Source organism: Galendromus occidentalis, unplaced genomic scaffold, assembly GCF_000255335.2.
Source record: "Galendromus occidentalis unplaced genomic scaffold, Mocc_1.1 scf7180000077532, whole genome shotgun sequence".
In the NCBI taxonomy this organism is placed as follows: Eukaryota; Metazoa; Arthropoda; class Arachnida; order Mesostigmata; family Phytoseiidae; genus Galendromus; species Galendromus occidentalis.
In genome coordinates, this window is record NW_003805520.1 from 99,237 (window position 1) to 113,090 (window position 13,854).

Genomic DNA, 13,854 nt, shown 5'->3' on the forward strand with positions numbered 1-13,854 from the left:
GCCGCTGTCATCCTATCTGCGAGGATCAAGGAGAGATCCCTCGGCGAGCCAGGCTGTGCTCTTTGCTCATGCCGACTCGGAAAGAATCCCCCAGCGGAAAGAGTGTCCCGTGGAGGTGAGGATTGTGGGAAGGTGCGCGCAAATGCATAGAACAGTCTGAGATGCGCATTAGGTGGTAGTCGAGACCAGGTGAAAAATAGGCAGGTGATGATATCGGTTCCCTTTCGAGGAAGAACGTAACGACTGACTGTCGGTAGACGATTGGGAACGGCGAGCGCTCAAGTGATTTCTCTCAGAAGCAGGAAAAGATGACGAGTTCGTCGAAGGCGAACTTGGATGGTCATCCTTCGAAGCAAGAGATGCCCAGAGCAAACTAAGATACTTCGAAAGAGTGAGATCGATGCCTGAAAATAGATGGCCGAAAGCGATCTTGAGAATGATGGAGCTCACTCTGAAGAAAACCAAGGCGTACCAGGAGACCGAACGACTTCGAGCAAAATACAAGTGCTCAGACATCAGTCTCCAATTCGATGTAGAAGGACGCCCGCTCTCGAATATCTTCAACAAAAGGATCAAAGAGAGGATACGAGAGACCCAAGAGGCGATGTGGAGAGACAACATGCTCCTCAAGACGAGCCTCAGTACCTACGCCATAGGAAAGAAGACTCGAGGTGTAACTAGCTTCACCTACGATAACAGTAAGGGAAGCGCCCTCCTAGCTTTGGCCAGAGCCAACATGTTGCCAACCAGAGCCCACAAGATGTACCCCGGAACCGACAAAACCTGTCCCAGGTGTGGCATCTACGAAGAGACGATGGAACACGTCATCTTCGAATGCAACGACATCTACCACACGGGAGAAGAACTCCTGTGCCGTCTCGGACTCCACGAAGGAGCAAACAATGCAACCGAAGTAAGAAGGACAAAAAGAATCCTGGAGGACTGGGACAAACAACGATCTGCTGAATTTCGCGCCTGATATGAAAGGCTGATTGACTATGTATATACAAACAAACAGATATACACCTCAATCTAGATCACAATAAACCATTAACCATTAACCATGATCCGGGAGCGATAAATAATCGACTCTCTTCTCTTGTACCCCTCTCCCTGATCCTCTCCTGGATAAACGGACCGCTTCCCTTCTCCGTTCGTCGAGACCAAAAACACTCCTTGGAGTTTTTATGACTCAGAGCGACGAGAACGGACGACGGCCCCGGCAACGAAAGGTCCGATAGAACTCCTGGATCTTTCTGACTTCACTTGAGAACGAATATCAACCGATCTCTCCGGGAAAACAACCGGGAGTCTCCCCCGGGCCATGGGTATTCCTCCTTTTCATGCGGAATGGTCTCCATTCACCTCATTCAGATATCTGGAGCACGTGGAGCATGGACGGGTGCAGAGGCAAAAAGACTATCTTCGACGACTCCGATCGTCTCTTCCGCCGCGATAGACGGTGAACTCGTTCGGATCTGAATTCAGAAATTTCCTCGATAAGCTATCGGAAATCCTCGACCCGGAATTCCCCGTAAGCCTCACCGCAGATCTCTGCCTCTGTTGCGAGGAGAAGTCTCCGATTGACAGAGAAGGTACTCCAGAACTCTTGGGACAAAGTTGCGACGGGAGCATCCCAGCTCGGGTCCAACCTTCGATTCGAAGGGAGCCCTAAATCTGAAGGATGGAATGCCTCGACTTCAGATGCCACGTGTGGAGCTCTCCCGAAAGCTTCGTGGGACGGATTTTACCGTGAGCGCCTCCAAAACATCTTTATGCAAGCTTAAAGTCATAACTTGTGCTCGAGCTAATCCACCAATCAGGGAATGGACGGTCATCTGAGAGACCTCGATGAGACAGGTGGGGAAATCCTTTCAATTAAAGACAGGGCAGCTCCGCCCGTGACTCCGCTGAGCAAATACTTGCGGGCTCCCATGAGATTGTTGGACACCTTTAGGCGAGCTTTTGAAACCCTCAGTCTACAGGCTCCGCTCCCCCTCAGAGTTGGTCATTTGCGGCTTTGTGGCCCGCCTGACCCCTCATGTCTGATGCCAAGCGAAAGTGCAAGTCAAGCACTTCCCCGCAACTCCGGTGGGACCTTGATCTGCTCGTCCGAGAGCGGTTCTCTGAGTCTTCGTCTCTTCTCCTACGGAACCGAATCTGCCTGCTCCCGAGCACAGTAACTCCTCGGGGATCAAGATCATTCGGTATTTCATGTTCCTCGCGCATGCCGGGGAGGGATTTGGGCTCTCCATCAAGTGACTTCCGTCGTTTCCCCCGGAGTTTCAGGAACCGTGAGCGGCGTTGAGGTTTCTAACTCAGGGTGAGATCGCGCTCACATTCTGAGAGCATGGGTTTCGATTCGGCTGGATTGAGCTACGGAGACTCGCTTAGATGAGCCAGGAGGTATCTGAAGGTCGGACTTGAGATTGACGACATGAGCGTTGCTAGGAGGTCGTCTGCCCGACCCTGCAGCTTCAGCTGTGGAATAGATTCTCGATCTCCTGAGTTGTCGATGGGGTACGAGACCCTGACTCCGCGAGTAGACACAGCAAGTGAGAAATCGAAGAAGATTGCATAAACGTGAAGATGTATCCGAGCGCTAGGGTCACTCTTGATTCGTTGATTCAATTTCTGGATACTAGGGAGCTCTATCCGTAATAATTCGACATCGAAAGCTCTCTGAATCGAAATCACCGCATCGGATAGGAATCGGGATTGAGCGTCTGAGCTATCACGAAGGTGCGTTACCCCGAGAATCTAGCATCGCGCAAGTCAGTCACCTGCTCATCTGCCGCGACGGGCCGAATCATCTCCCAGAGGGTCAGTGATAGGGTCAGCACGCAGTGGAGAGAGAGGAAAAAGAATCCGGTATAGAGCCCACGGATTCTCGCCCGAAAAGCAACCCAGATTGCGGCTCTCCCAAGAAGCAAGAAGCCTCTCTGGAGGCGAGTAAGATTAGATCCAGCATGAGTCTGAGAGACGTAAATCGCTTTGCGAATTAAAACGGATTGTTGGACATAGAAATGTGCGAGAAGTGATAGTGCCGTTGTCGGCAGGCCGACTTCGGCTCGAGCCGAGGGAAGGAACTTCAACGCAGTGACTCAGAATTGAGACCCAATCGAGTCCGATCGTTGAGACGCTCGAGTCCAGCGAATTTTCCCCGTCGCTTGTTCACCGGAATTTTAAGTGAATCAGAGAAGCCGGCCAAGCCGGAGCGTGGGCTGGACCGTGCACAGAGCCGAGAGCGAGGCACCTCGAATCTCAGAGAGCTCGTTGCCGCTCAAAGCCTCTCAGGAAGATCCTGCGAGAGCTCTCGAGTTGTTCTTCTCTCCTGAACACAACATGTATCGTGTTTGCGTCATGACTTCCAGAGAGGAATAACGCCCGCGAATCAGATATAATTTGATGGGCTGAGATTTGAACAGGCTCGATTCCAGGCAATCGCGGACAGGAATTTTGATGCTCATAGAATAGGTGACTGACTCGAACTCGAGGGAGCTAGCGGAGGGACAGCCATCGGATGCCGGTCGACAGGCCGACTCTCACTCTGTGGCGCCGAATTGAGCCAGAGATCAAAGCATCACAAAGCTCCACGAGGAGAGAACGAGAACAAATCCTCATTTTCTCTCGAATTTTTTCCCTCATTCGATCGTCGAGTGAGGAACTGAGTGTATTGACCGAATGTAAGTTTCCTCGACCCAGCACAGAGCGATCACATTTGACAAGCGATTGCTGTCGACTGACTCGACTGACTTGACATTGTCACACGGCCAGCTACTCACTCAGTCATTAAATAGTCGAGACGGTCTCCGGGACGACGATGGGCTTAAATGATTCAACAGGGCAGCAGCTGGAGCATGATGACGCTGCAAAAAGCCCTCATCGGAACCACATGATAATTGGGATCATTCGCATAACTGACCTTGGGCTCGAGCCGCGCAGACTCAGAAGTTCGTTCTGGGTTCTCTGTCTTCATCCCAGCTGCGCCGACGCGGGAGAGGAGGTCTCCCGAGATCAGTCGGACTCAGTGATTAGGGAGAAGGAAGGGAAGCAAGCAGAGCTCCCGCGACAGAATCCCGGATCCCTGAGCGGACGCGAACGAGTTTCGTAAGGGTCCGGTATCAATTTCGTTCAGGGGAGGACGTGAGGCTGGACTTCGATTCCATAAGAATTCACGTCTCCTCATTCGAGAAACCCAGGCGGCTTCGCTTCGCCATCGTTGCGTCAGTGCGAATCCATTGGTCCACGCCGGGAACGTCATCCGGATGATGGGCCGAGGGAAGGCGCACCGCGGTCAAATGGGAATGTGATAAAAATTTCACCATTATCTGTTCGTCCGCCGGCCCTATCGCCCGTTCCCTGTCGCTCGTCCGCCCGCCCGACTCGCCGCAGGTCCTCTCGCCGTTATCGTTCTCGAAGTCTGTGTCGTCTCCGTCAACAAGGCAGAACAAAACACGGACCGGCATCGGTGTCACGGCCTTTTGACGTCTCTTGCCCCTGTTGTGACTTTGCTGACTTTTGCTCCCTCTTCTAGGAGCAGGTGTTGACTTATTAACCACCATATCATGCGTGCAGATTACTTTCCGGACTTTGCATGACGCCTAGAATACTTAATCAGTTTGATGGAGCGTTCAGACTTTCCTCTTACGGTACGGACATTGGCTGCTCAGTCGTTTCTCTCCGTCTGGCGGAGAAAAAACCGCATGATCGGTCGTCCCCTATGACTTTGGCTACCTCTGACTTAGCGACCGAGCATCACAGGAAAAGGCTCGCCGATATATAAGTTTCGGCTGCTCAGTTCATGAAGGCATCGCACTGCTCTCTGTCGATCGGTCTCCTCCTCTTCCATTGGACGTCTCGACTTCTATTCTTCCCGCTGAGACTTGTTTCTCCGGCCAGTCCTCCGGCCAAAATTAGGTCGTATGTCGTCGGGTCGTATGTCGTCCTTTTTTTGCGGCAACGACCTGCAAAAATCCGACCAAACTACGGATCCTCACTCAGACCCGATGCCCGAGACCGGCAGTGACTGGCTACGATGACATCGCTGATGAGATGGTGCGTAAAAACTCGGGAATCCCCTCCGTCCCGTCGTGGGAGTCGGTCTATAGCTCTCCTAGGACGCGCCGAACTTCCACAACGCATCGACGGTCGGCCGAGTCCTTATATGACGCGTTATTTCATTCTGTTCCACTTTCTCGGAATCGCGGAAGGAACAGAACATGCCGAGCCGGCGCCTGTAATTCAACTCATAAATCTTGAAAAATGATCGTTGAGACAGCTCCCCTTACGGCATCCCGACTTGATCCTGAGCGGAGCATACGATTTCTTCCCGGTTTCGTCTTCGGAAAACGGAGCGCGGCGGAAGGTCTCGAAGGTGCGCAGACGAGTAGGTACCTGCCTACGCTCTTGTCTAAACAGAGATTAGTTAGTGTTTCGCATTTCTCCGCCGCGAGCTCGAGTGTCATATGCCACGGAGGCTCTTGTTGCTACCGGACAAACTTTCGTCGCTGTCTCCTAATTTGCCCAACTCGCTTCAAAGGAAAACACCTAATATACTACATAGGTGTCACGTGAATCTACGAGAGACGAAGAACTTCGGAGTATCAAAGGCAAAGCGAATCGACCGGCCTATGCCGCTTACCCTTGGAGCCTTAGCGGTAATGGTGTTGACACAGGATCAGACCACAACGACGGGTTCGGTGGCCGTGCCATGGATTCGTTCCCGGGATTGTGGAGAAAGAGAATCATAGCTCATGGAAGCGCCGAAAGAAAAATGAATTCGCGTGTTGGGGCACTGTTTCACAGCGAGGTCGGTCTGTTGAGAGTAAACGCCGCGCGCGTCGGAAGCGCAGAGGAAAGCGATTCGTCTGTCTGTCGGGCACTAACTCAGCTCAAACAGGCAGCTTCTATTCAGACGGAGTGCTGCTCCTCCTGCCTAGGTTCCGTCGCTGCGGTCTTACGAGGGCGACGGCTATTAGCATGGATATGAACTTTCTCTCCTTCTTGTACTCGAGCTCTTGTCGATGTCGTACCGCTTGTCGTCTTCGTTGATCATGGACTGAGCGGGCGAGGAATTCATTAAAATCAACGGACTGGGGATCCAGGAGCGTATTTTTAATTCAACTGCGAATCTTGAACGAATGCATGTGGGCAGAGAACGTGGAGAGAAACGTCCTCGCCGGAGAAGATTCGTCTGAGCGTTCTCGCTGGCGAACCAAACCTTCGATTACGCTTGAGGCACAAATCTCTCTGTGAGAACGCATCGCTCCGTCGTCTTGCATAAGCTCAGGCCCCTTTCCATAGGAGGCTGGGAATAGCGATATACGGCAAAAGAAACAGGCTTTCCCTTATTCTCTGAAAATGCATCATCGTTCTCCTTTTTTAAAAATGCACGCCTCTCGACTTTGTATGTGAATTTATCATGGTTTCCTCGCGGACAATGAAGATTATTCTCCCAGTTTAATTTTCAGTTGTTCTGTCGGATATTTCGCGACCTGCGCGAAATGATGAAGTCCTCCACCGGTTTTTTGGAATAGATCCGCTTGTTTAGCAAGGCCCGACATTCGTCCGGGAAACTGCCGCACGAACAAATCGGGGATCGCTGGATAAATGCGATCCTCACCGATCCCGCGGGATCCCACGGATCGCGGGCACTGGGAGTACCGCAAGATCCGAGGGCTTTATTTTAGTGGCCACTCAGAAACCGATGAATGAATTCCTGATTGGAGGGGCCTGGCTGCGCCATCGAGAGGCGTCAATCTTGGAAAACTCAAATAAAACCCTTATGCCAGGATTCTCGAGGCGATAATTCATCTACGAGCGAGGAGGAGCCTTTTTCTCCTACCGAATTCGATATTTTTGGTCTCCTGTTGAATCGGAAGCGGGACCCCAAGCAAAAGGACGGAGCGCAACTTCTCCGCACCGAGGCGAGCCCGATGAACATGGTCTTGAGCGGAAAGCGATGGGACACTTCTGAATCATTCTTTGGGAGTTTCTTCACTGCGGCTGCTCTTCCTCGGAACGCTGTTCCCTCCCGACAGCGATAGATGATTCGCCTTTCTCCCTTCGCCGCGGCGCGCATCTGGTTTCCGCGGGAGATGCCTGGACCACATCTGGTTCCGATCACAGCAGATCGGAATTCGGCGTCGCAAACAGCGGGCGGTCTGCGAGGAGAGGAAACCGGTGTTCGATGCCGGGGCACGCAATACAGCGGCATCATCATCGGCGCATGAGCCGTCGTATTCACCATTCGAGAGACGAGCTTCTGGTTCCCGGTTCCCTCCAGGTTCCCCTTTGTTTTCGGACGCAGATGAGTGGATAATGAGGGAAATTCGTTGGCAAGACGGACAAGGAAGCTTATTCCTCCTCCGTTCGTCACAGAAGTGCTCTCATAGGGAGACTCGTTCTGAGCGAAGGGAGCGACTGCGATCTGTGTGGCACGGGATCGCTGTGGATGCTCGAAACGTGCGTAATACAACGCAGACACCCCGAGGGATAGGTTTCAACACATGTCTATAGAGCGGGGACCGTGTCTCGGCGGAAGGACACCGGATTATCGAGCGAGCTTGTCAGCAGCGGGAGATAAATCGCTCCGAGAAGACCTTAAATGATATTGGTAATTTAGTTTCAAACGCGTCATGAGTTTCGTCGGTCATGACCGACGACCTCTGTAAATGATTTCGACTGCCGATTGTCTGACGGCGTTTTGACACTTCAAGAGGTAATTGTTCTCGTCGTAAACGTCCTCCGATGACGACGATGATTTGGGGGCGGAGGGTTGGACGCAATCCCGCCATGAGCAGAGGAAGGAAGGGGAGATCGCTCATCGCAAAAGGGAGGGAATTAGCGACCGATGGAGGGTATCGAGAGACGTACAAGAACGGCTCGTGTGAGATTAACGGTCGATCTCGTCAAGGAGAACGGAAGGATCGCGACACTAACGGCAAGCGCTGAAGTGATTCCCCTCTATGGGGACGGGGAAAAATGATTTTCCGAGGCCATCATCGACTCGTCTCTCCCGTCTCTTTCCTGTTTCCTCTCGATTTCGTCCCAGTTTTTCTCCTTTTACGCAATTCCTCTCCGCGGTTAAACACACCCCCCGGAATTTTTATGACCTCTCCTTTTTATTACTGTGAGCGAACGAAATGGAAAGAGAGATAGAGCGATGGATTCCCTGAGAGAATGAAAAAATAAGCTCTTTGCGAAACATCATCGCGTATACCTCGCAGTAGAATCCGTTCCGGCTCGTAGCGCGTAACATTTGTACACTGTTTGCGAAGCTTTTCATTAGCGTTTCATTTTCTGCTCCGCAGTGACCGTTCCAGAATGAATCGACGGTGACAGAGACGTCCGCAGCCAACTTTTGAGCGAATCATTTCAGCGGCCCGACTCGCGTCGTGCGTAGCGTGGCGTTGCCGTGCATCCTGTCCGACCGCAAGATGGAGGTTCGACGCTTCTTACGCCGGGCGGGAGTGTTTGAAAAGCAATGCTCTCCGAGCTCAAGTAGAACGAACGGAGTGAAACCTCTGACTGAGAATGGAAACGGTCCCATATTCTCTCTCTAACAAAGGCGACATTTCGCAGTTTGTGCTGTGTCAACAGAAGCTTCAGTGCAGCTCGGGGATGAATGGGTGCACATTTGGTCGTCGACGACCACTAGTGCATTTGGTTCATGAGTCGGAAACTTACGCAACCGAGTCGAGGGCCGTGGCTTCTACAAGCACAAATTTGAATCTCGCCCACCGTTTGTGAATAACTATTTTTCTCGCTGTGACCACTCTCGCCTTCCCTCGCCCTCACCGACTCGCTAAGTTGTCCAGTACTCTCTCTCTCTCTGTTCACGCTTCGTCTATTCGCTCGAGCCACACGGAGCTCTCTCGAGCATGCGACCGAAGCCACAACAAGCCGAAAATCAGCCAAGCTCCGGCTGAAAGATTATTATAAGTCTGACGGGACCATCATCGTCGAGAAGCCTCGGTGTAGATAGCAAGACGTCTTTCTGATCGCTCGAGCGCGGATAATAACTTGTTGAGAACTCCTCTTCACCCCGTCGGTGTCAGAGACCTTCGCAAGGGATAACTCCGCGTGGGATGTCTTAGTCAGTCAGTTAGTTAGTTAGTCAGGCAGTCAGCCAGTCGACCTCTCCTAATCCCTCATCGAACTGAGATCGATAGCCGGACGCAACCGGAAAGCTCGTGCTGAAACGGGTGACAGCTTCTCGCGTAAAGACGTCGGTACCGTCCTGGAATGGGCGCGGATTCCCTCGACGCGACGTAGACGGAGTTTTCCTCGCTCGTACGCGATATTCGACGAAAAATGCTAGCGTGGGAGACGTCACCGGGGACGCCGCAAGCGTTTCCCCGGGCAGACGTCGCGATCGAAGACTTGAGAGCGCTGACGTTGTGGTAGACAGTCGCTCTCACTCGGTAGACAGTTCGTCGGTCGGGTTCTCGTGCCTTGGTCATTGTGCGGCGGATATTTGTTTTCGTCCCGCCAGTCCGAGCGCATCTGCGTCCGGGAAGACAGAGCCAAGAAGTTATGATTAACTTTCGAGCGAATGAGCGAACGGACGAACGAACTCTCTTCTGCTCGCAGACCTGATTAAGAAGCAGTCTTCCGTTTCACGCCGGATCAGCATTCACTCGGAATACGTGGGATTCGTTAGGCAGAACAGTCAAACACCGTCGCACTGCATTGCACGGTACGAGTGTGCGACGGGAATTAGGATCTATGGAAACGAGCGAGGAATATGAACACAGGGAGTGAGGAATAAGCGAAACGAGACCAACAAGCTCCAGGTCTTCGCCGAGAGCATTCCAGCATCGCTATGCTCGGTAAGCAACAGGCTGTCTAATGTCTGTGCTCCGAGCGTGTGTCTGGATGACATGAAACTGGTCGAGTCGGTACATGTATCTCCTTGGCGTTACGGCTGTCGACGATGTAATTCCCTTCAAGTCCGGACGCACCTCGCGTCGGATGTTCCGATGGGAGGAATTATTATCATCCAGTCGTCCTTTCCTACTGGGAGAACAAGATCTGTACAAAGGAGTGTAGACGTGAGAACTCAGTGTGTCAGCGCCTCGGATGTCGCTCGCTGTTCCTGGATTCTAGGGTCATTCATCGGAGAAATGATGCCTTGAGGCGCTGTGACCGCTTCTCGTACAGACGCGGGGAAGGAGGAGACGAGAATGGTAGCAGGAGATGGCGGTCGAACGGCGCACGATATTTTTCCACGATGGATTCAAATCCTCTGCTACGCCTTCTCGCTGCCCGGAGGTATAACGGCGGAAATCACCCAAGAGATCAGCAGCATCATTTCCGTCTTGCGTTCCCGGCGTTCCTCGTCGCCTCGTCTTCTCTGAAAGATCCAAGTATGCCCGTTCGTTCACAGATCGGGATTTCGGGGATTGCGGCGATCTTTTCCTCCCGCCCTCCTCTTTGCTCGCTCGCTCGGACGGACGGCTACCGGCGCGGCCGGCGTCTTCGAGACACAGAAAGGAAATGCGGAATACATGTCAAAAATCCCCGCTCGCAATATCTGACGACGACGCTCAGAATCGGCGTTTGCTTCGCGCAGCAGAATATTGAAACGTCGTCGCACCGTTCCCTCTAGAAGAGAGAGGGAGAAAATGAAGCGTCTTAAACTGAGCCATTTCGTCCGCACACGCACCGTCGTCCCGACTCACTCATGCACCTTCGCAACTCGGTGAATCTTTCTCCTCAGACAAGTCTATTCGCACGTGTTGCTGTCGGGAATATTGCATTTGGACTTTCTCCGAGCCTCGTTCGGAAGGCAGTCTTTTCTCGAGACAAATCTTTCGAGGGAATATACTGACTCTCCGGGAAATATCCAACATTCGACGAAATATCGTATCTCAGGACTCCCTGGGTGAGCTTGGTGAGTCGGTGGGGGTTCTTCCACGACGAGCTCTCTAGATACCAAGCCACCAAGACTTCCGAAAATCCCGAGAATATTCCGGCCGAAAGCGCCTGTCCGCCTCCAGGGAAGTGTTTTTAGCGAAATCTATGACACTTATGCACCGAATGCCCTTTCCTCGTCGGCGTTCACATGATTTGCTACGAGAATTCGCTCTGAGCCCCCTAAAAGAAGCTTCTGTCCTCCTCCGGGCTTGAACAAGACTCAGATCGAGTGGGCGCAGCCGTAAACTCATATTTTCCACGGGATCCATCCGAGTCCGTCGGAACCGAGGTGGACAGAACGCAACAGCAAGACGAAGCCCTCGAGAGGCGTCCAGTCAACTGGATGAAATAACTCCTAGGAGAGCTCGCTTACCGTTCATGCGTCCTGCGAGCTCACTTTCTGTGTCTGAGATATCGCATAATAAATTCAAAGCTCTTCTCCGGAACGGGGACAACAGAGATTTATGTTGTTTGTATCAACGGGGAGGACGGAAGCACACAACGAACAACGAGGAAAATAAAGCTCAGGAGCGACCATCGAACCCTGTGGGCACTCCTTTCGGGCTGACACCATTCGAGCTCGCCGCTAGTGTGTGCATGAGATTTTCCCCCAACGCCTGTGTGTGGCGACCCGCAACAGACCCGCATACCGTTTTTGCGATACCTGCCGAGCGAATATAGTTACCAGAGATACGGGGAGGAAGCCAAACGCTTCAAGCCGCAACGGAGAGTCTACGAAGTTTTACGAGGGAGCAGGAGGGCATTCTAAGATGGCGCACCGAAGTCTGCACATCCCTCATCATGTGAAACATAGGAAGTTGACGCCCAAGGGTGATACGGGCGACGTTTGATACGCTACCGGATACGGCTTCGAGCTTCTGTCGACCAAGGTGACTAGGGGCTAATCAGCCCCGTCCCTCGACCCAAGCAACGTGTCCGATGTGCGTGACGGATCGCCGAGGATGACCAGACTTTAATTTCCAGACATCGATGTTGACATACTGTCTCTCTTGCTTTCACTAGCAAGCGTGCCGCTTCCATGACACGCAAGGAGGGCACGGCGGAGCGCCTCGCTATTGTTTGCTCGAGCCGCGATTCCATGACTTGAATGATGAAGACTCCCAATCGGAACGCATCAGGACCGGTCGTCTTGACATCGGGGTCCTCGATTCGCTTCGTAACGATGATCCATCCGAGATGTCTCTCGGTCAGAGTCGCCAGGGGCTAATGATCCGCCCTCTCCATTTCGCTGTCGGATGATCGACTGAGACGAAGAAAAACTTTTGTAATTATCTCTTGTTACGCACCGCGAGACCTCGATTCAGATCTCGATCGAGACTACTTTGGCGAATCCGAATTGACTATGGCAGCTCCCGTCCCGACGCCCCGGTCGATACATGAGGATCGGATGGTCAAAAAAGAAGATCCAGGAGAAAAAAAATGGATCCAGGGCTATGCGCTCATGACGACCAGCGTAGATAAACGGCTGTGAGCTCCTGATTGGGCACCGTGAGTGTTTCGTATGGCAGATGATCTGTTTGGGTTCTCTGGCAAACCGAAACCGAGCGAAAGTCCTCGCTTTATTCGCGGACGATCCTCCAGCTATCGGATTGCAGGCGCTCCCTTGCACGAGGTATCGGAGAAATTGCTCAATCTCTTCTCCCTGCCCGAACCATCGTCATTCTTTCTCTGACACTCTCCAGTCTCTCTCTATGTCGATGCTCGCTATCGAGCTCAATGCAGTAGTACCTAGGGAATCAGCTGGAGGATCTGCTGCCCCAAACCAGGTCTGGCTGATCGTTCTCTGCGGAACTGGAGAGGGCCGCCGGAATAGCCGCTCGTGCGACGTTTCTCGCAGCCGTTCGCGGGCGGCTTCCTGCTCAACTGAATAAAACACCGAAGCGATGAACATTACATGCACTCGTAGAGAATGTGAGCGAACAATTATTCACGCATTCGTCCGAGTCGTGTTGCGAGCCTATTCCCTGTGATCCCGCCAGGTCTCCACGTCGCGTGCCGTTCCAGCCGGGAATCACGCCGCTCGCTCCCGCCAGATCGTCATTGACCTCTGTCGGAGCCGGAAATTCTCAGTCAGGCCCGGAGCAGGACATTCGGACTGTTTTTCGTTGAGCGCTCCATAATTTTGCTCCTCAGCTTCTAAGTTTCCTTTTTCTCGCTCGATCTTCGACCTCTATTCATATATTTGAGCTCTACGCTGACCTTCACCGCATCGTAGGCTTCGAGGAATTCGCACGATTTCGAGTCTGTCTCAGGTTTTCAGCTAGACACAGGCGCCTCGCCGAAGCCCATGAAGATGTTCCCAATCTCGGGAATACTGGAGTTTCTAACCCCCGTCCATTTCGAAATGGCTCTCGCTCGCGTCCCATTCTGTTATTTATCGTGGACTCAATGTGTCAGTCGTACCGTACTTAGGCATCGAGTATATGTGGGTATATAAATATGTGACGAGGAGCAAGCGGGGTCCGGAATCCGGATACAAGGATTTTATCTCGGCACAACAGAGACCCCGTGGGGACAGTGACAAACGGTTTCTGCTTCCACAGAATTCGTGGGAGAGGACGAGGATAAGACGAAGATACACGAATGTCCTCAAGAGCGAACGGCCGCTCTTATTTGCTCGGTTCTCCCCTCACCCTAAAGGGGATATCCATCTTCCCCGCAGCTGATCTGTCGAAGGTTCAGTCAGCGTTTTCGAGAGTTTTATGGGAAAAGAATAACACGATCCCGCAACCAGTGCAGATACACAGAGATGGGGTCCCTGATCTACGCAGCGGCGGCAGTCACAGGCGATAATAATCATCAATTGGGGAAAGAGTTCCGGAAATTCCCGCAGATGCGGGGCCGCCATATTCAGAACCTTCTCAATGAATGGAACGATATCTCGGAGAGACGTCCCGCGACTATGGTACC

At 52.5% G+C, this 13,854-nt stretch overlaps 1 protein-coding gene across 1 annotated transcript; it reads left to right on the forward strand.

The window, feature by feature from the left end:
- Nucleotides 1-436: 436 nt before the first annotated feature.
- On the forward strand, nt 437-1,036 carry LOC108864929 (uncharacterized). The gene is made up of 2 exons (XM_018641424.1): nt 437-913; nt 1,019-1,036. The coding sequence occupies exons 1-2, from the start codon at nt 437-439 to the stop codon at nt 1,034-1,036; spliced, it is 495 nt and encodes a 164-aa protein (XP_018496940.1).
- Nucleotides 1,037-13,854: the final 12,818 nt, after the last annotated feature.